Source organism: Talpa europaea, assembly GCF_964194135.1.
Source record: "Talpa europaea genome assembly, chromosome: 10".
Lineage (NCBI taxonomy): Eukaryota > Metazoa > Chordata > Mammalia > Eulipotyphla > Talpidae > Talpa > Talpa europaea.
Genome location: NC_140077.1, coordinates 69,838,154 through 69,862,729, shown reverse-complemented (window position 1 = coordinate 69,862,729; position 24,576 = coordinate 69,838,154). Strand labels below are relative to the sequence as shown.

The following is a 24,576-nucleotide window of genomic DNA, read 5'->3' as shown; positions in this document are numbered from 1 at the left end:
GCATAATCCCTATCAAAATGCCAGCAAGAGTTTTTGTATATTTGCACCAGATTACTCTAAAATCGATATAGGAAGGCAAAGGATCTTGAATAACTGAAGTCAACTTGTAATAAGAATCAAGTGAGAGGGATCAGAACCAATTTCAAGACTTGATACGTGGCTACTGCAGTTAAGACTGTGCGGTACTGACAATGACTAACCACACTGATGAATGCAACCAAGTTAAAAACCCAGAAACAGACCCACACAAATATGCGACTGACTGGGCAGTGTACTAAAGGTGAGGGAGAAAAGACAGCCTTCCCACAACAGGTGTGGGACACAGGCAGTCGGGGTGCAAGAGGGGCATCAGTGCCTCACACTTCATATAAATTTAACTCCAAAACTGTAAAACTTAGAGGAAAAAAAAAAGTCTCTGGAATCTAGGGTAGGCAGACTTACCCAAAGCACAACCCATAAAAGGAAAAACTGGGGCCTCGCTGGTGGTGCAAGGGGTTAAGATGCAGCACTGCGAAGCTGTCAGCAGCCACTGCAGCAGGAGTGCGACCCCCGGCCAGGGAGCTACTCACATGCACAGGAGACCTCTCCTGTCTCCCCGCTGCTCCCCTTGGCAGTAGATTTCAGTGGATCTGCCTGTTCTGCTTCCCACTCTGACTCTGGTGAATCCTTTCACCACCCGCACCTCTGGCCTATATACCAGTTTTTGTATGCATATATAGATAAATCTTTAAAAAAAAAAAAAAAAAGGAAAAACTGATAATTGGGTCTCACCAAATTCAAACCTTTGTGCAAAAAACCCTCTTAGAAGAGTGAAAAGGCAAGCTCTATGTTGAGAAAATATGTACAAACCACAAATGCAACAAAGAACTAGTATCTACAAAGTAAATAATTTACAATACATCATCTCAAAAGCCAACAATAAAAAGACAAAAAGTCCAATTAGAAAAAAGGAGAAAAGGCACAAGCAGGTATTTCACCCAAGAGAACACCCAGATGACAAACAAGCCTGTATAAAGACGCTGACACCCCAAGTCATTGGAGAAACATGGAAACCACATTGCCCTCACTGCACACCTGTCGGAATGGCGGGAATAAAACTAGTGACGAGCACCAGGGGGGAGCAGTTGAACCAAATCATGCACATACTGTCAGCAGAAACATAAAATGGGGCAGCCATCCCAGGACAGGCTTTTGGAGTTTCTTAAACAACTAAACATGCAACTACTACGTGGCTAGCAAGCACATGCCACACTCTACCCCAGAAAAATAAAAGGGTGTGTTCTCGCAAGACCTGTAGGTGACTGTTTACAGCAGCTTTATTAATAACAAACTGGAAGTGACCCAGATGCCCTTTGGAAGGTGAACAGTTCAATAAACTGGCGCCCAACCAGGGTGGAGTACTACTCAGCCAGGAAAAGGAGCTGATAACCACTGCAGGCAATGACCTGGAGGAATCTCAGAGACTGAAGAAACCACTCCCCAAAGATAATACACTGCAGGATCCCATTTACACAACATCCTTGGAATGGCAAACACACAGGGAGAACAAATTAGCAGCAGCCTAGTGCTTAGTGAGGGTGTGAAGCCAGGCGTATGTGGGTTTGACCACAAAAAAGCAACACTTGGGCAGAAGTGAGAGAATGTGTCAGTATTTTTTTTTTAAGATTTATTTATTTTATTTATATAAGCACTGGCTATAGTCAGAAGCGTGGGAGGGTGAGAGAATTCACCAGAGCCAGAGAGGGGAACAGAACAGGCAGACTGACAAAATACACTGCTGAGGGGAGCAGCGGGCGGCAGGAGAGGTCTGCGCGCCATGTGGGACCCTTTCCAGCGGCCGGGGATCAAACCGGTGCTGCAGAGGTTGCGGGCAGCTTCGCAGCCCAGCACTCAATAGCTGCGCCACCTGGGAGGCCCAAGTATCTTAACACTGAACTATGGTTCAGGAAGCTACCAGCAGGTAAACTAAGTACAGGGTACATGGGATCTCTCTGTGTTACTTCTTACAACTGCAAGCGAATTAACAGTTATCTCGAAATCAGTTTAATTTTTAAAAATCAACTGAACACAGATGAACCACAGGGTGGTAAGGAAGGCCCTGGGACCCAGCCCAAGGGAAGGCAGGGCTGGAGGTGAGCTATGTAAGGGTAACAACATGTTTGTAAAACACGATCTGGGTGGAAAGAGGCACTGAGCAGGGTCTGAGAAGGTTCCACAGGCAAGCAGTCACCTGCTAATGGAACCAAAGTCACCTGTGGCATCTTGGCTCTTAGCAACACACCCTTGGAGGAAGTTCCTTCCAGAGAAAAGTGGCCCAGGGCCTAGTGCCTGCCCAGTCACACTGATGAGTGGGCAACACGGCCTTGTAATGAATTCCGTGACCACCACCGTCAGGGTCATCGGAACACCCTTATCCAAACAGGCTCAGTGTCCTCAGCATGAGGACATCTCTGGGCCAGGGGGAGAGATGGGTGCGGGCCCCTGTCTGCCACGGGAGTATGTCCGTGTAGCGCCCACTTCTACACCTACTTCAATGCTTTGCAGAGAAACAGTCTGACCGGGAGACAGAGTGACTGTGCAGAGGGCCTGCTGACCACAGCACAGCTGATCCGCTCCCCCCACATTGTTTCTGGGCACCCCCAGACACAAATGACTTCTCCCAGCAATATCACTAGTCCCTTCTCCTTCCCCAGCAGCTGGTGCCAGGCTCTACCCTCAGGAAGGGCTGGTTACGGGCCACCATTGATGCACCAGAAGAGACCCCATTTGTAGACTGATTTGGGAAGGAAAACAGGCCCAGGGCTCCTCCCTAGACGGAGGACAGGAAAATCAGACTGCCAATCACATCTCCACCACTGTCGCTACCGAGCCCTCTGCTGGATTTCTGAATCCTTTAATCACCCTGTGGAGGATCTGTAGACAGGAAAACGAAGGCCCAGGGAGGCGGGTGACTCAGCCTGAGTCACACAGGGTGAGTAAGCAGAGTGCAGGAGTGCCCGCCAGGCAGCCTGCGAGGCCTCTCGGAGGCGGCAACATGCATGGCCCAACCGGGGCCAGCTCAGGAGGTGCGAGGGCCAGCAAGGGCTCAGTTTACAGATCAGGAAAATAAACCCAGAGGTAAGTGGGTTAGCTGCTCGCAATCATGCTGCAGAAGACAGAACAGAACCCGAGGCCCAAGTCCAGTTTCCTAATTCTGCAGGGCACTGAACAGCAGCAACCACTGCCTGGTGTCAGGTGAGGGCATCGTCACCCCCGCAGACCTGCCCTAGGCCTCCCAGGGAAAGCCCCAACAGCCACAGTGGCCAGGGCCTGTCTCCCCTCCTCCCAGAAAGCAGCCAGCCCGGTCCACGGTCATGCCCAGCTGGAGCAGAAAGAAGCAAGAACCACCTGCTCTTGCCCCAAAACCCTTGGTGCCAAGTGAATGTCACCTTGGAGTGATTTTTGCTGACCCAGATCAGCAATTCCACCACCTCACTGTCGGCTCTTAGTCCTGTGCTCTCTGCCCCTCACTCGGCCCATGTTTCTGCCCGGGAGCTGCTTAAGAACTCCAGCAGAAGGGGGTCCTGTATCTCCCAGGAGCTCTGTATCTGCGCCAGCCTCTGCCTGCACCCACCCCGTCTCCAGAGGAGAGCCCAGCCCCGAGGGGTCAAAGACCAGTCACTCCCGTGTGCCTTCTGCTGGGCTCATGTTCCACATGCACGTGCATACACACATACACCCTTGACTCCTCCCCTCCCATCAGCCTCTCCCTGCACACAGGATCATCCATCAGCACCTCCAGACCTCAGCCAGCCCCCCTTTCTTACTAAGTCCCTCTTGCTGTCTCCCTTAATAGCCAGGGTCTTTTAAAGCATAACCGAGACACACCGTGTCCACATGCTCCCTGCCCCACCGTCACCTCCACACACACCCCCACCGCCACCCTGCAATCACAGGGCCACCATGAAGAGCCCATGCCCTCAGTGTGGCTGAGCCCCAGTGTCCTCCTGGTGGTGCACCCCCTCAGCAGCTCCTTCCTAAAAGCTCATGGGCCATGGGCCCAGGAGGCAAGCAGTGCAACGTCCTGCCAGGACCACCGCGGACTTGCCCTGAAGACGCGTCGGTCAGGATCCACACACGCTCCAGAGTGCCCTCCCGCCCACCTGTCCTGCCCCTCGCGCCTTTACTCCAGACCTGCTCACAGCCACACCCACTCAGCAGCCTGTCTCTGGCCCCATCATCTGATCCAACCTGCCAGCCCATGACAGGCTCCAGTGGGATGTACCCTCATGCGGGCCCCCGAGGCTGCTGCCCATCTCACCAGCCTTGGGCCCCCACCCACTGGCTTCTGGCAGCACCAAAGCTCCGCCCGCCTTGCAGCACCTCATAACACTCCTGCCGGCCCCCCACATGGAAGCGTCTCCCCAGGGCGCGTCACAGCCTCAGCGCCCCGAGGAGCCGTCCCTGACCGCCACCCCTTCCTCTGCCCCTGCCCACCGCCCTCCCGGCACCTTCCCCTCTTGCTTTCCCGGGATTGGGAATGACATGAGCTCTGTCGCTGGTGGGAAGTCTGTCCCTCCCGCATGCAGACCCAGCACGGCGCCAAGCACACAGCGCCGTGACAAATGACCGACTGAGCAAAAAAGCCAAAGAGGCTAGAAAACAAGACCCAAATGTTAGTATGAACCTTGCCACGGATCAAGAACCCCCGAGGACACCACCATAGTTAGGGCCCTTCCCCCATCACAGGCACTGGCCTGCGGGGATAACAATAGGGACACTGCACACCTCCCACAGCACGAAGCCCCAGCAGGCCCCTGGCCAGGCCTCAGCACACCCACGACCACGCACCAGGCACACACCCGCACCAAGGGAAGCCCTCTCAAGTTGGTGCACTTGAGCCCCATGCCCAAGCGTGACTCCAGTGGGTGGGCTCTGTGCATGACCCGTGCGAGCTGTTCCACTATTCCTCACATGGGGGCTGGGATCTAGCATGGAGGATGTAAGCACGGTGTCCTCAAGTAGGACGGACGCATCCCCACCCTGCGGCCTCTTGGGGGGGTGCCCTCCCTGGGCAGCACAGCATGGTCCCAAGACTGGGCTGGTGATGCCCAGACCGCACCAGGCACTGCTCCCCAGGGGCTGCCACACGCCCTGTTCAGCTCACTAGTGTGAGCTGCCATCAGCCACGTGTAAATGTGGCCAGAGGAAGCGGAGGCCATGGAGGACATTTGCAGGTCCCGAACACAGCAGGTCCACCCCAGCCTGCAAAACATTGGCCTGGACCCCGTCTCCATCCAGAGCTGGTCACCCTCAGGTGAGGCATCTCCATACCCGACGCTCTCCCAAGAGACGACACTCACGCCAGGGGTGGCTGTGGCGGGTGCAAAGAGCAAACTCCCAAGAAATCTGGCTGCAGAATTGAGGTGCGGGAGAGGCCGGGGGATGGGACCCAAGGGGTAGGGGCTAGTGGACTCTGGTGGAGGATTTGGGGTATTTTGGTGGTGGCTTGGAGTGGCAACCTGCAACTGAAGAGGGGTGAGCCTGTACCCCTGGGCCTGGGATGTGTGGGGGCCACCCAGCTGACACTGACAGTGACTGGAAGGATGTTTCCGACACAACAGCAAGCTAAGGCGGGCCTTGGAAGCCGCATGTAAGTTTTACATTTTTCCCCAGAAATAACCCAATGATGTCAGGAGGTTTTAAACAGGGGAGAATCAGACCAAGCTGTCACGCACAAGCAGCAGAAGCCCTCACCACCGCCCTTCGGTGTAAGCAGTGTCCTTGATTCCAGGCGGATAAGGGCAGGAGAGTGGGGCTGAGTGACGTTTATAAAGTGCCACGGCTGGAGTGCACTGAGTCCTGGACGAAGATCCGGGTCAGCCTGACTGAAGACCACATCATCCTATCTCTGAAGAGGAAAAATAAGCCACAGGAAATTAAAACTGGAGCCTCACTTCAGCTGATGGTCTGTGGCATTTTCACGGAGACCAGGCTGGAGCTGACAGTGGTGACACGAGTGAAGTTTGAGATGCAGCGTGGCCGGAACACAGCTTGCACAGCCTCCATGTGGCCGCCTGTCCTTGGCATGCCCACTGCACTCCAGGATGCTCCACGAGGACCAAGCCCTGACGTCGGGTGCTCAGTGACCCCAGGTCAGTGGCTGTAGCTGTAGAGTGCAGCCCCCTGGGCCTCACTCCGAGCCCCACCAGATGATGAGATCCCCCAGGGGCACCTCCCGGGTGGGGGCACATACAGTGATCTTGGCCTGTGGGCTGAGAGTGGAGGGAAGCCATCCTCAAGGGGGCACAACCCTGTGGGCATGGAGGGCTCAGCCTGAGGCGACAGTGAGCCCATGAATGCCAGGTCCACTGTGTGAGGGGTCACATATACGCCACACACCCACCCACAGCTATGGCGAGGTGGGGCTGAGCAGTGGTCAGCTGTCCATCTACAGCAGCCATGCTGAGGTGCTGTTTAAATATGTGAACAAGTGTTTACACAGAAATAATAACATTCACTATCTTAGGCACGAGGAATACGACCTGAGAAGCAGGCGGAGCAGCGGCCATCCAGGGCGCTTCCGGGAGCAGGGCCGTCCAGTCGGGCATGTGCTGTCGGGGACCAGCCCACATGCTCTTACTGGGGTGACAGAGGGCTGTCACTGGAGGACCCTTCCCCCCCCCAGCTCAGCGAGGAGGGGGCCGCTTGTCTGGGCCTCAGGCAGAATATGGGGAGGGGGATGGAGGGGTGAGAAGCTAGAGCCCAGGCCTATGCCACATGGGTGTGGAGCCAGGGCCACCTGCCGCTCAGCTGGGACCTGGGCCTCAACATCACACAGAAAAGCTGGTCTGGATCAGGTGAAACCTGATGGTGTGAGGACCAGGCGAATAGCCCCCGCGTCCAGGAGGCCCATCAACAGGAGGCCGGGCCCACTACCGGGACCCACACACCTCCAAGAGCATTTTAAGCATCATCATTTTCAAAGCAATAAAAAAGGAAGACAATTCAGCAGACATGAATAAGACATTGTTTTTAAAGAACAAGAAGATGTGGGGGGGAATCAAATAGAATTCCTGGAAATGAAAAAGATAGACATTGGAGACGAAACAAACCAATAAAAATAACTCAATGAACAGGCTAAGAAAAATAACTGTCAACCTACCTGAAACCCTCTGTTAAGTTATGACTTAAGAGAGAAGGAAGAATAAAGACCTATTCTAGCATCTCAAGACTAAAATAACTCATTCTCAAGAGTCCCTACAAAAAATCTCCCCTTAGATATAAGTCCTTAAAAATGGAAACTCACCCAGACATGAGTGGTGAGCTTCAAAAATCAATGATGTACAAAGACACTGGCAACCTGTATTGATAAATCAAATTAAGGAAAAAAGAAAAATAACAATGACATAGTCATAAGTTAAAAATAAGGAAAAATCAAACACACGGATGAAAGTAACTCAGAGTTAACGTATGGTTAGGGCCTTGTCTTGTTCTGAAAGAAGCCAGGCAAGGTGATTAAGATAAGTACACAGGTCAAAATACATAAATGGCATTAATGGGAGAACAAAAAGGTAGAAACTGTACCTTTCAAGCCGACAGACATGGAACTGAACAGAAATGAGTAGAGGCAGGAAGAAGGGAGGAAGAGAGGGGACGGAAAACTAGATGTCAGAAGTGAGTCTGGGCATTTCAGGATGAACAGAACACGCAGCTCAGACTTGGTGTGAGAGAACTGCAGGAGATGGGCAGAGGGTCGAGCCGTCTGGGAGAAAAGAGCTACCGCCAGCCTAAGGGCTCGGCTTCCTGACATGCGCGGGAGACTCCCGCCTGCCAGGCTGGGCCAAGCTGGTGCCAGGCCCATGTGCTGTGGGGTGTGGGGTCTGCGTGCTGGAAGGGTTTGATGCAGCTGGCACTGCTATTGTTCACTCAAGGCCAGCAGCCAGACAGGACAGGTTACAGACACATCAAAGGCTGCAAACGGAGAGCCCGAGGCTGACCAGGAGAGCACCGCCTCGCATTAAAGCAAGCATCTGCACAGAAGGCAGAGGAGTATGACCACGGGATGAAAGGAACTAGGAAGACCACCCAGCACAGAGCCCCCAGGGCCCAGCAGCCGCGAGAAAGCCGCTGGGGACTCAGCGTGGACACCTGCGTCAGGAGTGCCAGCGGTATCCAGTCACGGGGCCTCATCCTTTGGGAGTTTTGCCTCCAGGATCTGTGCCAACCCCCTCTCCCCCGCCCCCGAGACCATCAGTCTGTGGGAGGAGAGGAAGACAGAAGGCATTAAACACACCAGGGTGGCTGTTTCTTAAAAGGCCCATCTCCGGAGACGCAGAGCCCAGTGGGACCTCCAGGCCTGTCAGAGCCTGGACGACACCAGGCAGGGGCTGCCCATGGGGGGAGGGAAATAGCAGCCCCGGCGCCTCTATGCTCTTGTTGGGTTGAAATTTGGGGTGAAAGAGAGAAGCAGTGGGGAAACTGACAGCCCAGGGTGCAGGCTCACTGAGGGGTAGACCTGGTCACATGGCCAGAGACAGGTCCATCCTGCCGCGCCACCAGCCACGCACCAAGGGCCTGGTTGCCTGGTGCTGTGGGAGTCTCGCTGGCCTTGGGTGCCCACAGCCAGGGTGCCCACCATGAGCGACTCTGGCTGCGACTGGCCCCCTTGGGAGCCAGGGTCTGTCAGAAGCCCATCAATCCCACTGGGATCAGGCACCCGCAGCCACCACCAGACACAGGGACACCTCATTCTGCCTCAGGCATCTGCTGAGCATGGTGTGACATGCTGGTTCATCCGACCCAGGTCCACTGGGCCAAGGAAGACAGCACCCACCTGGGCGGCTAAGCGTGACATGGGTGTGGAACCCACAAGACAGACGCCCACCAGCCACCCCCAGCCCACGCCTCCAGCCTCGCCCCCCAGAGGGGACACAGCCTCCACCAGCAATTCTCTAATGACAAAAGTGATCAAAACAACAGTCCTTTTTTCACACTTGTGACCCTAGAAAGACTCACCTTTATGCAGGCAGGCACAGACAAGCTGACCACACTGAACATCCTCCTGATGCTAACCAGGGTGCCCGCCAGTGGCAGACACCACGTGACAGGAATTGGAACATCAGCTCAGAGTGGCTGTGAGGAGCCCCCGAATTTATAGCAGAGCCCTGGCTCGTGGGACGACAGGTGGTTTCTAGTCTCCTCCATTTGTTCCCTAAACCTTCTCTTTAATGTCACTGCTCAAGCAACAGAACTGCTGGTGGGGGAGCAGCAAAGACCCTTGGGGTACCCACACTTCTAGCTCCTTCCCAGGGGTCATACCTGTCATCCCAAACTGGAACAGAGCCACTGGCACCCCATCTCTCACATGGGAAATGAAGCTGAAAGGTGTTGGCCACTCACCAAAGCCCACGGAGCATGTGTGGCCCAGCCAAGAGAAGGGTCTAGGGTCCTGGCGGCCCCTCCAGGCCCGCACACTAGCTCAGGACCAGGCGCTCAGCCCACGAGCCCTGGGTTGGAGGGTGGGGGAGCTGGGCCCATGCTTACCTCGGCCAGGCGGGAGTGCTTGTGGACATTCTCGCCCTTCTGCACGCTGGGCGCCAGTTGCTGCAGGACGCCCCGGCTGCTGGTCAGCGCTCTGGTCAGCCGCGCAAACTTTCCCCAGCCTGGAGTGTGCAGAGCAAAAGAGACAGGTTCAAGGTGGGCTGGGCACACAGACACCCACTCACATCGTTGGGCACAGGCCCCACCTGAGAATGGCTCCCCAGCAAAGTGCCTGGACATCCTCAGATGAGTGTGGCCATCGTCCTTGCCCCACACCCTGACCCCAGCTCTGTGACGTCAGGGGGCAGGTTCAACACCGTTTTCCACATGGGGAAACCAGAGTCAGATGTCCCTCCCTGACTTTGGTCTGGACTCAGGCGGCCCCAGCCCCACACCATCTCATCCTGCAGACAAGCTGGTTCTGGGTGTTAAATAGACAAACTGGTCAAACGGCCACTTCCATGTGTCCTGCGCCCCAGAGCCAGGGCAATAAGAATGGAGGGGGGAAATCAAATACTATCCAAAAATTAATAAAGATGTAAGAATATTAATTAATGAACTAGTTAATTACAAAGAAGTGTCTCCAACCCCTGGCAGGTGGGAGCTCTGGCAGGTCCGAGACTGCTCTGGGTCGGGGAGGACGGCGGGTCCAGGCCCTTTTCAGACAAGAACCACAAAGCACCTGGTTTGAACTTAGAGTAAAGAAATCTGAATGCGAATCCCAGCCCCGCCTCCAGCTTGCTCTGAGGGCCCAGCAAGTGTCAGAGGCGACTGCTCAGTCACCTGTGGGTGAGGTGGAGTTACCATCCTCCCCCACGGGCAGCCTCTGTGCCCACAGGATGGCAAGGACCGGTGTCCAGTGAATGGGCTCAAACACAGGTTGTCTTCTGCCTCTTGACCCTGGACTAGTTACTCCAGGGAAGCAAAACACTGACTTTTCCCTTGCAGCCCCTTGACACCCCAGAATCTAGGCCACAGGAGAGAGCTTTCCCACATCTAACAGTTCCCAAAGATGACTGTCCTTTCAAGCACCCACACCCTGCACAGGGGCATGGCAAACTCCTTCTGAGGCCCTGGAGAGGCGTCAGGGCCCTTGGGACCCAGTCTGGGATTCCAGGCATCAACAGAGCACCCAAATATGGCTGAGGGACGGATACAGCCATCGACCCTTTACCCAGCCAAGCTGAGGGGTATGCAGCACATTCGCCTTTCCTAGCCAAGCTAAGGGGCCCGTGGGCGGGGGCGGGAAGCAGAAGGATGGCCCTTTTCTGGGTGCAACCTTTAAGAATCGTGATCTGGATACATTTTTGTCCACATAGCAAGAATAGCAGCTCAGGGCTTTTTTCCTCTCATCCCAGATGTTCTGGACTTTAATAAAAGCTAGAGCAGCTCCTCCCCCAGCCCGATGCCATCAGGCAGCGAAACTGGCCTGCTGCAGTCAACTGGGGAAGAGACACGGTGGCTGCACAGTGGGGCTCCGTGAGTGTTAACAGAGGACAGCCCAACTCTGCAGAAGTCACCAGAAGCTTCCCAGACATGCCATTTAAGAAGGGGCTCATGGGACTTTGCTCCTGTGACCCGGGGACTCAAGCGTTTCAAAGACTCTCAAGAGCAGGCTCTAGTCAGAGCAAACAAAACAGGAATTGAGTCTGGCAAAGCTTTTCCAAGAAGAGTATAGTATACTTTTCAAGCAGGTAGAAAGCAGCCACACTTGCAAATGTCAGCAAGCACTCTGCAGCCCACCCTGCCCATCAACCAGCACCTCCAAGACCAGGGCGCCACCCCAAGGCAGCTTGGGACCAGTGGCATGCAGGTGGTAGAGGGCAGGGCCCTGGCCCATCCCCCATAGCAGCACAAGGGTGACGAGAAAGACCCTGGACCGCTGGGCATTTGCCAGGCCCAGTCCAGCCCCCACTCTCTGACCTGGGCCCAGTTCTCTTCGAAAAATGTGTCTTGGCTCCAGGGGAGTGGGGGGCCTAGGACAGCAAGCGGGATGGGACCGAGGGCAAGCAGGGTGCACTCCTCCATCACACCCCCACAAGAGGGCTGGCCCAGCTGACCTGAAGGAAGGAAGGAAAGACACTTAGACAGCTTGGTGAGCAACACGATGGCAGGGAAGACTGACAAGGGGACAAAAGTCTCGACAGTGAGTTACGTTGTCTGACAGTGGTGCTATGGCCATGTCTGTCCAACAGGGCAAATCTAATCCAGTCAGAGAGGGCTTCCCGAAGGAGGTGATACTGGAGCCAAAATAGTACAGGTGAGGAGTAAGCCAAACTCAAGGTGGGAAGGAAGGTTGTGTCACACCTACACAGGCAGAGGGCACTATGTCGCCAAGAGAAGGACGTTCTAGGTGGCTGAATGAGCAGGCATTGGTGGGCAGGAGGAGGAGAAGCCTGAAGATGACGAGGGTGCAAGAGCAGATGGGGAAGAGTGTGGGCTGTGAGAGGCCAGAGGGCAAGGCAGGAGACTGAACTTCACCCACGAGGACCCTCTGAAGGAATTTAGATGGGGTGAGGTGGGCATCTTAGAAGGGCAGACAGCAGTGTGAATAGTAGAATGAAAAAAAGAGGCTGACAGAAGGCCAGTTAGGAGCCCAGACAAGCAACTGTGTGGCCTGGACCAAGGCGTGGCTGGGCCATGACAAGGGGAGACTTGAGAACAGCTCCCCAGGGGAGAGTCAACAGTATCTGGTAACCAACAGCTAAGAGACAGAAGAGAATCTGGAGCCTCCCGTGGGGTTCCTGCCCTGGCTGGCTGGGAGGCAGTCATGCATTAAAACTAAAAAAAAAAAAAAAAAACCAATAATAGCATCATACTCAGTGGTGAAAAGTGAAAGCTTTTCTTCTAAGATCAGGTATATGATAAGGATGTCCCTCTTACCACTACTATCAAACATTGTTCTGGAAGTCCTACCTAGAGCCACTGAACATAAGAAAGATAAAAAAGGAATTCAAATTGGAAAAGAATAAATAAAATTATCACTTTTTGTAGTTACAAAACTATTAGAAAAAAAATAAATCAGTCCAGTAAAATAGCAGGCTACAAAATCAACATAAAATGTGTTTCCTAAGTAGAAATAATGAAATAAAAGAGAAAGAAATCAAGAAAATAATCCCATTTACAGTAGCATCAAAAAGTATTAAAAACCTAGGAATAAACCTAGGAATAACAAAGGAGGTGAAAGATCTATTCAATGCAAACTCTATGACATTGTTATAAGAAATAGAAGACACAAAGAAATGGAAAGATAGTCTCTGCTCATGGATTGGAAGAATTAACATTGTTAAAAGTCAATATTACCTAAAGAATTATACAGATTCAATAAAATCCCTATCACAGTTTCAATAGCATTCTGCAAAGACATAAAACAAAATTACTGAAATTTATGTGGAACTGCAAAAGACCCCGAACAGCCAAAGTAATCTTGACCAAAAAAAAAAAAAGAAGAAGAAGAAGAGGAATGGAAGTATCATACTCCTAGAGGTCAAACTATACTACAAAGCTATAATAATAAAATGGTATGGTATTGCAATAAAAATATACATACAGACCAATGGAACAGAATTGAGACCCCAGTAATAACCCCGCATTTACACAGGTGGTCTATAACAAAGGAGCTAAGAGCATACCGTGAAGAAAGTCTCTTCAACAAATGGCAGGAAAACTGGACAGCCACATACAAAGGGAAGAAATCTGATCACTATTAGAACCCAAGGCTGAGGATGTGTAAATGAAGACCACCATAACAACAATTAACTCAAAATGGATTACAAACTTGGATGTAAGACCTGAAACCGTAAGATACACAGAAGCAAACAGGCAAAACACTCCATGACACTGTTTTCAGGGATGCCTTTGGGGACTCAATTCCAACAGCAAAGAAAACAAAAGTAAACAACTGAACTATGTTAAACTAAAAAGCTTCTGCCCAGCAAAAGAAAACAATCATTAAAATGAAAAGACATCCTATAAAATAGGAGAAAATATTTGCACATCATACATCAGACAAGGGGCTAATGTCCAAGAGTTATAAAGAACTCACCAAATTCAACAAAAGGAAAACAAGGTACACAATCTAAAAATGGGCAAAAGAGCTAAACAGACTTCTCCAAAGAAGACACACAGATGGCCAAAGGGCACATGAAAAAAATGCTCATCATCAATTGCCCTAAGGAAATGCAAATCAAAACCACAATGAGATACCACCTGAAAGGTGACGTCAAAAAAAAAACCAGAAATAAGTGTTGGCAAGATGTGGAGGAAAAAGAAGCCTTGTGCACTGTGGGTAGAATGCAGACTGGAATGGAAGACAGAAGTTCCTCAAAATAACAAAAATAGAACCAACACATGATCCAGCGATTTTCCTTGGTATTCATCTAAAGAATGTAAAAACATGGATTCAAAGGGATACACGCACTCCCATGCCCACGGCAGCACTAGCCACAACAGTCAAGTTCTGACAGAAGAGTGGATCAGGAAGACAGGGTGTATATAGACGGTGGAATACTACTCAGCCATAAAAAGAGAGGAAATGTCATTTGCAATAACATGGGTGGAACTAGAAGGGATGATGCTAAGTGAAATAAGTTAGAAAGAGAATGACAAATGGTGATTGGTTTCACTCATTGTGGAATGGAATGAATCAAAACAAACAGACATAGTTAAACCAAAACAAACTCTAGAAATGTGACTGCAGAGTCGAGGTCACCGGAGGGAGAAGGTAGCAATGGGAAGCAAAGTGGGGAGGGGCCCAATGGCGGTGGTAGGACTCTGGGGGCCTCAGTGGTGGGTGTGGGGTGGTGACATTCATCTGAGGAGGTATAAGCCTGTACCCCAGGTCATATGTAGTGCTGCAAACCACAATCAAACAAGATTTAATGCAAAAATTTAATTTAAAATGAAATAACAACACCTAGAGAAGCAAGTGGGCATGGTAGAAGAGGGTCAGTTGGACCAATGCTGTCCACCAGGAGAAACATTCCTGAAAAAGTGACTCTCCTGTTGTCCAAAGAGGAGGGGACAGCCCAGGGGTCCCCAAGAAGCTGCATTAGCCCCATTGTCCTCCTGTGGCAGTGCCTGCCAGTGCGAGGGGTATCCACAATCCTGGGCCCTGATGGAAATATACTGCAGAGCCTCCAGGGGCTGTGAGGCCACCTTGCCTGAGACCCTCTTGGAGGGGCTGGGTCCACCCCCTGATTTCCAGTGAGGACAGTGGACCTGGCACAAGGGTGAATGTGGACGTTTCTAAGTGTCCTCATACAAATAACCAGTCTGGCCTGGCCTCCAAGCAGCAGTCTCTGAGCCCTCACATGGCCCTCCTGAGGGCGGAGGGGCTTTGGGGGTGAGGGCTGACTGTCCCCAGGGCAACTTCCCCTGACCACCTCACAGACCCGCAAGGGCCTGCGCAGAAGGGTGAGCAGTGACAGCAGCTCACAGGAGACCTCACCTGAAAGTTCTGAGCTCTGGCCTTTAAAATCTCCTGCCTTCACTCTCCTGTGTGCAGTCGCTGAGTTGACTTGGCCCTCAAAGGGGCAGCCAGAAAGGCGGGGTCACCAACAGGGATGAGCCGTACACCACGGGCACTGCAGCCGCCTCCCACCCACGTGCCACGCCTGGGGTAGAAGCGAGAGCCACACAGGGTCCGCAGAGCCCACCCACCCCGAGGAAGCAGCAAGTAGATCGCCGGGGTCCTCAGCGCCTCCGAGGATCCCCTCTGCCAGGGATCCCCGCCTCCTCTCACTCGCCCTACAAGCGCCACAGGCGCGCGCGGGCATGTGCACACAAAGGTGGGCACTTAGGCACACACGTGCACGCAGACGCAGGCATGCACATGCACACCTGCACTCAGGTGCACACACGTGCACGCAGGCACAGGCACGCACACACACACAAGCATACGCACGTGCATACACGCACATGCACTCGCACACAGGCATGCACACTGGCGCACCAGGGCTGTTACCAAATAACATACCCCTCCGGACAGTCAGCCCCGCCCAGGCCACGCGGGCAAACAAGTGAGGGATGGGCCCAAAGTGTGGATGGAAAAGGAGAACGAGGAGCCAGGGGCCTGCAAACTCGGGAATTGTATGCGAACTGACTCAGCGCTGGCGCGGGGTGTATGCAGCCCAGCACCCCTGTGTGCGGCCTGGGCTCAACAGGAGAGGCTGGATCTGCGGGACCCTAAACCATCCGGGCTGCCCTGAGGGGCAGCTGGTGGGAGATATGAGGCACCAGCTGGCGTGTGGGGTCGCTGAGGGAGCCTGCTCCGCACTGGGAAGAAACACCAAGTGGGGAGGACATGCCGGTCTTGGCCTGTTTCCACTGAGAAGGGAGGCTGCCCGAGCCATGGTTTATAGACGCTGACTAAGTCCCAGTTATCCGCCTCCCATCACAGGCCACCATAAAGTGTGACCTTGTCCTGAGCAGACCACTGGCTCCAGCTCCCGCGCCCGGGCGCAGTGACACAGCGGGGCGCCTCCCGTGTCTGGGGCAGAGGACAGGACAGTTCGCAGGGGCCAGCCTGCCAGCAGCCAGGCATCAGCAGGCCGTGGAGGCTGACTCCGGTGTTAGGTTTGTACAAAGCAAGCCATGTTGCACTCCTGCTTATCTTACTAACAGCTCTTTGTCTGGCTTCCTTGGCTAACAGGAAGTAGGCAAGATGTGTGTGTGTACTTGAGTGTGTACATCCACAAGGAAACGCACCATAGAGGAGGCAGGTAAAATGACCCGTGGTGTTTCTTCCTGGGGAATAACCCTAGGAGGATCTCACCACTGCCCTCCACTTTTGCTCCTCTTTCCAGCCGTGAGACCCGAATGCAGCCCCTAGGAGGCAGGATGAGGAGAGGTTCCTGGAGGAGTTTCCCTAGGGGACGCCAACTGCACGTCACCTACAAATGTTCCAGTGATAATGTGAAGGGAACACTGTGATTCAACCAAATCACACATTTTAAATTTTGAAGAGAATTTGCAAGAATAAGCAGCAAACTAGCTGGCGGCCTTTAAAATATTAGTTCCGAATTTATTAGATTTAAAAAGCAGGGGCCTTTCTAGCTGGTGGCCAGATGCCTTCGAATTGTGACTGAGTCTGTCACCAGGCAACACCTTCTGCACTGGGAACCTCCAAGGCAGAAGCCGGGGGCACCCCAAGTTTGCAGAAAGGGGAATGCAGGAGGCTGAGCGCAGAGAGGCCATCTCTACCTTTGCTCCAGTCCTGAAACTAAAACGCAGCTGAAATTCATCCACGGAGCCATGGGCTAGTGGAGAAGACAGGCAGGCCCTGACATCCAGAGCCACAAGCTTGGTAACGTGAGCATCCAGGCATGCTAAGGTTTAAGCATGAGAGGCAGCCACAGAACTGGCTCACTTCCTCCTAAATGCTCACTCACAGCTGCAGTCTTGTCACATCAAGGGCAGACTCCACCCTCGAGCCCAGGAGTCCACTCTCACTTTTGCTGCCTCTCAGCAGCCATGGGGCAGAGAACCAAGCAGAGGTCTGGGGTACCCCACAGGCCAGCCCCAGCCCCTTAGTGCATGCAGCGCAAGAGGGACGGAAAGAGGGAATTCCTCACCACCGTCTGCATGTCCCAGTGAGCGGGCTGGTGGGGACAGCCGCTCTTGAAACCCTGGACATTGCCTTCCCTGGGGCTGAGTGCTAAGCAGACAATGCAATGGGGGACGCTGAGGTCAGCGCTGAAATCTCTGGAGGCTCAAGTGACCCGGGTGACAGGACGCTGGCCCTGGCCTCATTCAGGCCATGTTTCTGGTGAATGAACTGGCCACAGACATGAGTCCCTCTACCGTGGGGGCAGAGGGCGCTGACGTCTACCCTTGCCATCTTGCCACACTGGGGTTCAGTCAGGCCTGAGAACTGACAGGTAAATAAGGCAGATTGGCTGTGAACCAGCTGTTAGGGTATCCGGAGTCTGTGACACGAGAACCCTAGATTCTGGGCACACCTTTGTTGTCTCACCTTTATTGCAAAGGGTTAACCTAAGAAGGTATGAAATTATTAAAAGCTTCCCTAAGCGAAGCTGTTGCTCTCCCTTCTCCTCCTTCAGTCCGCTCCAGAATAATGCAGTGCTTCGCCTCACAAATTAAAGTTTAAATCTTGATCTCCGTGCAGATTGCCTTGGCAACCTCAAATGCTCTGTGATGAGCATCTCACCATAGCAAAAAGGCATAAATCGAAGCATACAGCTCAGAAGTACAAACCTTTACATGAGTCATCCTCGATCGGCTGTTTGAAAGCCGTGATGTCGCTGAAGGTGCAAAGAAATAAAACCACTTTGTCCTGTTCGTTTCGTATGGGAGCAATTTTCACAAAGAACCACACAGGTGTCCCTGAAAGAAACATCAAAAGGTTGATCAGTAATTTGCATTCTCAATAGAGGGGCCATGGAAACAAAGACTTGGGAATGAATAGCTACAAATATTAATTCACGTTTTGAATGGTTTCATGCCTTCAGATGCTGGCGTGTTATACTGTTAATTTCTTTTCTTGTGGGAAGAAAAACTTTCAGTGAAACTCAGCAGGCTTTACTTCTGATCAAATAATGTAAATGCAGATCTCATAGCCCTTGTGAAACAGTTGGAAAAGCCCTATCAGTGTCAGAGCATTAACTAAGGTGTAAGACCCCAAAGGCTCAGCTCAGGCCCTGTGGCGAGAAGCACAAGTGGGGCCAGGTGGCACAGCTGGCCCCAGCCAGCAGGCCAGGCAAACTCAATTTCCAGTGTTCAAGGGCCCCGGCGTCAAAACACCATTTGGGAATCCATCCAATTGGTTCTGAAGGCCAGAAACTCTATTTCTAACTCTCACCCCTGCCCCCCCCCCAAAAAAAAAGTCAAAAAGGCTCAACAAAATGCTAAAAGACATCACAGAGATTCTCTGAGCAAAGGCTTCCCCAGAAAGGGAGGTTGCCAGGGGTAGGGCTGTGATTACCAGGGTGCTAAGGAAGCTGGGGGCAAGGCTTCACTCCAGTCCTGCTGCTGAGTGGAGGGTCAAGGAGCCCTTGCAGGACACCCCTAAAGCCCTGTTCTAAGGCCAGCTTCACCGGGTCACGGGGTGATCAGGCTGACTTAGCAAGGGTGTATACTTGGGTGTCACGGCCACATATTCACACCAAGTCGACCTCCGCTGCAGAAGACCGTCAGGAGAAACAAATGCTTCCTGTCTTAAGAGGACACCCCAGCCGGACAAACCCATCTAGCCTGAGACACTGAGCGTGACACCCCATGCCACCCCGCGCGTGTATTCCGGCTCCTCAAACAGCATCTGGCACCTGAGGCTTAGGAACCACTGGCTGAATCTTGCATGAGTGGCATAATACTATACATACTGCTTCAAGCATTTGCAAATTAAAATACAGTAGCTGTTTCTCCACATTGTGAAGCATTAGAGCCGCTTTGCTTCCTCTGCACCAGGCACCTGGAGCCATTTTCACACATTTTACTTTAATTTAGAAGCTATCAAGCAAACAGCTCACTGAGCCTTAGTGATGGAGATAAATCCCCAGGAGCCATCCGATCTCTGCCTGAATCACATCAGGCGCTATGCCAGACAGATAGACACACAGACAGACATCTCTGGCTGGAGCCTGACTTAACGACTAGCTGGCATATGCAGACATCCTACTTAAGGACAAATAACCCTAAAATGTACAGGCAGTAAATAAATCAAATGCAAATGCATTCCCCTTAAAGCGTGATTATCTCTGTTTCTACCCATAGTTCATTTTCATCCTTCTGTCCATTTTCTTTAATTTTCAGCTGCCAGTTTCTGGGTGCTTTCAGAAGACACCTGGATTATAATATCATCCTGGAAAAATGTGGTTTGGAAGGAAACCCAGCACAAAAATCCCACGAAACATTCCCAAACCAAGAGAAACAAGGCCTTTGAATTATTCACTGTTTTGGGAGGTCTGGGATGCTCCTCCCAGGCCCCCCTCAGAGCCTTTGGGACTTTAAACCATTTTCAATTAAGCAACAGAAAATCAAGACAGTGCCACCCTCTGAGCTCCATGCCCCGCCGAGCAGTGGTTGCCGGGGAGGGGAAAAACAGTAATCAAAAAGTAAAAAAATATATATGCATAAGATAAAATATATGCATAAAATATATGTGTATAAGGACATGCAGAAAAGGGACCCTGGCCGTGTGAAGAGCTGGACAGTGTATCCAAACTCAGACCCACTGGTGTGCTCTCAGGAAACTGAAAATACGACTTATAAAATATCACTAAGAAAATAAAATATGTCTTCCTTCCTGCTCCAAAAGAAAGATGAAGCATCCTTTTTCTGATGACAAGCCAGAAAACACTGAGGGGTTCCACACCCCTGGGGCCTGACCTGTCTTGCTGGAGTCCCAGTCCCCTCTTAACAGCTGCCCCCTCCAGCAGACCCAGTCCCCTTGAACTTGTACCGGCTGATCTTTATATTCCGTTCCTGACCCCTGGTGTCCTCACGTCGACCCACCTCCCCAGGCCCCAGGAGCCAGCACCTCGCCATGGGGAGCCCTGGTTCGTTTCCTACATTTTGGGGATTACACGAACTCTCTGCATGTCCATAGGTCAATTGCTCACAAAATGCTTCTCGTCCCCAAACTCTGTCCTGTGTTTCCAGCATGAAGGGCTCCCTGCTCTTTCTTCTGAGTACTCCTGGTCAGTGTGTGAACTTCCCCATAGAATTTCCTTCACCAAAGCACCCGTGCACCATCACTTTAGTCCCCTGTGCTCCTCCCTCCCTCTCTCTGATCCCTCTCCCTCCTCCTCCCCTGCAGGATGTCTCTGGTTTATAATTGTCTGTTTTTGTTTTCTTTTGTATTGTTACTGTTTTTTTTCCCCCGGTGTCTTATTTGGTCCCCCTATATTCCTGCTCTAAGTGAAACCATGCGATATTTTTCTTTCTCCTTCTGACTTATTTCACTGAGCGTCATCCCTTCCAGCTCCATCCATGTTGCTGCGAATGGCATTAGTTTATCTTTTTTGATTGCTGAATAGTATTCCATTGTGTATATGTACCACATCTTCTTGATCCAATCATCTATTTTTGGGCATTTGGGTTGTTTCCAGGTTTTACCTATTACAAATAGTGCTGCAATAAACATAGGGGTACAGGTGTTCTTTTGAATCAATGTTTTTGTGTACTTTGGGTAGATCCCTAGGAGTGGAATTGCTGGGTCATATGGTAGCTCCATTTTTAGTAGACTGAGGAAACTCCAGGCAGCTTTCCATAGTGGTTGCACTGTAACAGGGTGGTCCCCAGGAAAAGGGGAAGTTCCAGGTTCCCTGCCCCACCCAAAGGAGAAGAAGCTGCAGAGGAGACTGAGGAAGGAAGAGGATGGAGAGCCAGAAGGAGACCTGGATGAGGCACATGGAGCTGAGAGACACGTGAAGAAACTGTGCTTGCCTTTTAGTTGTGGACTGGGTGACACAGATGTGGGTGAGAGACCCGTGGGGAGGATCAAATGGCAGCTTTCACCTTGATTTTGATTTTGGTTTTTTTCCTCCCAGACTTGTCTGGTTGTTTCTGACCCTTTTCTGTGGGTCCCCACTGAAAGGTACTTTAGACTTGTGGCAGGCTTTGGGGCCTTGCTCTGGGCCAAGCCTGCTTGGGTGGACTTTTACCCACGAGGGGACGGGTAACTTTGGGTGCTTGATTTAGAAACTATATTCTTTGCCTTTCCTGGTTGTTTACTAATTGTATTAAAGTTCCTTTTCATTAAAGTCTCATATGTTTTGTATTGATGTGGCCTATGGCAGAACCTATTTAGAGCAGGCAGGTTTGGGGGCTCTGGGGTGCCCCTTTCCCTGCCCTGTAACAGGACCAATTTGCACTCCCACCAGCAGTGCAGGAGAGTTCCTTTTTCACCACATCCTCGCCAACATTTGTTGTTGCTAGTTTTTTTGATATGTGCCATTCTTACTGGTGTCAGGTGGTCTTTCAACATGATTTTGATTTGCATTTCCCTGATACAAAGGATGTTGAACACTTTTTTCATATGCCTATTGGCCATTTGCATTTCCTCTTTGGAGAAGTGTCTTTTAAGTTCTTCTGCTCATTTCTTGACTGGATTGTATACATAAGCTTGTATCTTGTACCAAAAAGTCAGTCTGTCTACTGTAGAGCTGTCTCCAGAAGCCCTGGCTGCTGGGGGAGGGGCTTCCTTCCCTGATCTGCCCTTTCCCTGGGGAAGGGTGGCTTGTGATGGACACCCCTGGCATGGGAATTAGGGAACTGGAAGTGAGCAGTTCAGCCCCATCTCCCCCTCTGCTGGCTTAGGCTGCAGCGGGATGCTTGCTGAGTTTCCAAAACATAAATCCTCTCCGACTTCCCCCAAGGAATGTATCCCCACCTGACTGAGATTCTCCCAGCACAGAGCAATCGCACCAACCCTATCCTCCAGAGCAAAGCATTAATGGGTATCACTTAAGCTAAGAGTTGGCTTTGGTCAACATGAACGGGCACCATCTGGAGCTGAAGGCCCCACCCGCTGGTTCTCCTCCACCCCTCAGGGAGTCAGAGAGGGTTTCCAGAAACCCTTTGCTCCATTAAGACAGATTCCTGCATGGGGGCAGAGACTGGGGCAATTGACCTCCAGGGTCTCTCCAGAGCTCAGGATCTGCAGCACAATCTAGTCCACAGGGCTGAGAGAGGCAGCCAATATACCAGTATTCACCAGGCACACAGCACACACACAAGTGTACACACACACAAAACCAGGGGGATGGGGGAGATTCTGCCTCTGACCCGAGTGGATACAGTGGGAAAACGCCGGCATTTGGTGTTCTGCTCCTACAGGACAAAGGGTCACCTGACCACCAGGCCGAGGCTACTGGGGCACAGCAGAGCTGCGGGAGGGTAGTTGGTCACTCTGTGACTCTCACCCTTAGCAGCTCCCCTGAGTTGGGGAGGGATGAACGGGACGGCTAACCTGGGTCCGGCCCACAACCTCAGCAGCCAGAGAGCAAAGCAGCAAAGATTGTGGGTGCATAGTCCCTGGGGTCTGCCCAGGCACTCACTGCCCCAGGTAGCTGGGCAGACAAGCTGAGCCACAGCCAGCCCTCAGGAAAGGCTGAGGGTGCTTGGTCTCTGGGGGTTCTAGGACAAGGTAGGCACTGGCAGCCCCAGGAAAGAGCCAGCTCTGGGTCAACTTGAGTGAAAGCTAGAGAGAGACTGTTCCAGGGATGAAATGGGCCCAGGCCATTGACTCTTCTCTTTGGAGCCCAGGACGCTTGGCTGGCTCACCTTGTCTCCAGCTTCTCATGTGGGCTTCGTCCTTTCATTTTCTCTCTCTCTCTCTCTCTCTCTCTCTCTCTCTCTCTCTCTCTCTCTCTCTCTCTCTCTCTCTCTCGTCTAAGATTTTTATTTTAGCGTAGAAAAGCTGGTGTGCCACAGGCCACCCCAATAAAGTGGAAATAGACTTATCAGATACACCACTTTAAATGAGTACTTTCCTTTCTTCCTTCCATTAAACCACTCACCCGTAGGGCCCAAATGCTCAGTCACAGCTGCTTGGATGACTTAAGAACAGTGTTTCCGAGGTGCATGTGAAACTGGGAGGTGACCCCGTGTCTGGGAGGCGAGGCCCACCAGACCCTAATGAGGGCAGCCAGGAAATCACGGCTCATGCCCTGCAGCAACATCCGATGGAGAGCAGAGCGCAGCCCCACATGGGTGGGGCACAGCACTTGTGGGAAAGAAGGTCCGGTTTTGTAAGATGGCAAGACCCCCACGTAATGGGTACCTAGGATGCAATGACAGTAGGGCCTCAGCCATCCTCTGTTCTCCTCAGAGTCTGATGAACTGAAACTCAATTCAAATAGAAAAATTAAGGTATAAGAAAGGCCAAGGAATAGCTGAAATTTTCGACAAGAAGAATAACGGCAGGGGAAGCCTATTGCAGTCACTGCACGCCACCAGTACTGGCCCCCAAGCAAGCGGCCAGGAAAATAAACCAGAATTAACACCAGAAATTGTCCAGACCCGCGGGATTCGTAGGCACGAAAAGAGAAGGGCTGAGGATGAAATGAGGGGCTTGAGACAACTTGCCGCTAGCACATGCTTCTTTATTTTTCCCTTTCCTTCTCTTACTTTTCCATGTGTTTTCTTTTCCCTGTCTTTCTTACTTCCCTGGCCTCTCTCTGCTCCTCTCGCAGCACTCTCCTCTCTCGTGGTTCTCCTCTTAAATCTCTCTTCTCTCCCTCTCTCCCGCGTTCTCCTCTTATATCCTGGTAGCTCCTCCCCCCGTACCTCCCAGTCTCATGTGATTTACAGGAAAAACCTGTGGTTCTCCGAAAGCAAAACGGTAAAGCGAAACTTAACTCAAGGCACGCATACGCAACACGGCGCATGCTCCGGACGGCTCCGGACATCTCCCCCTTTTTTCTTTTAAATGAGACACCAGTCCTGTCTTAGGTTGGCACATCCCGTGACCAGTCTTACCCGTCATTGCTAGTCCGGCGCACTTGGTCCGGACCGCTGTCTTAGTTTGGTCTGGACGGGCTACGTTCTTACCCGTCTTTGGCTCACAGGTTCTCTAGGACTAAGTTGACCCATCCAGGTGCCACTGGGGAGTCCTGATCAAGTACCATGGTGCCAAGTGCTTGCCTGACCGCAATAGCACGTTCTTTGTTTCGCTTCCGTAGCCGACGGAGAAACCATATGCCGAATGTACAAACAGCAAAAAGCCAAGAGCTAAGGCTACCACCCTGCCCCAAGCTTGCAACTCTGGGAAGAGTCCTCTAAACCAGGCAATGAGACCCTCACCCGTAACAGGGGTAACACAAATAAAACGGTACAGAGGGTTACAAGGTATGTGAGCAGTTAACAAAAGTGTGTCTATCCCTTCTTACATTAGAGCTATCTGCTGATTAAGCATAAAAAGTCCATTTCGTAAATGTCCATTCATATCTTGCTGTGTTGTTAACGCAGAAGCAACACTGGCAGCTAAACTGTTTATAGTGTCAGCACTTGCAGCAGCTTGAGTGACAGCGACGGCGGCAGCAGCCACAGCCGCGGCCACCGCTATTGAAACGGCAACAATAGCTGCAGTGA

General features: G+C 51.9%; 1 protein-coding gene across 1 annotated transcript in view; it reads right to left on the bottom strand.

Annotated features, from left to right (window-relative positions):
- KCNH1 (potassium voltage-gated channel subfamily H member 1) overlaps positions 1 to 24,576 on the bottom strand; it is a gene marked incomplete at both ends in the record, with an annotated part of 143,959 nt that overhangs the window by 84,106 nt on the left and 35,277 nt on the right. The window contains 2 exons of the mRNA XM_084245500.1: positions 9,526 to 9,644; positions 17,740 to 17,868. Of these exons, the coding sequence (XP_084101626.1) occupies positions 9,526 to 9,644; positions 17,740 to 17,868 (248 nt within the window). The remainder of the gene's footprint in view (positions 1 to 9,525; positions 9,645 to 17,739; positions 17,869 to 24,576) is intronic.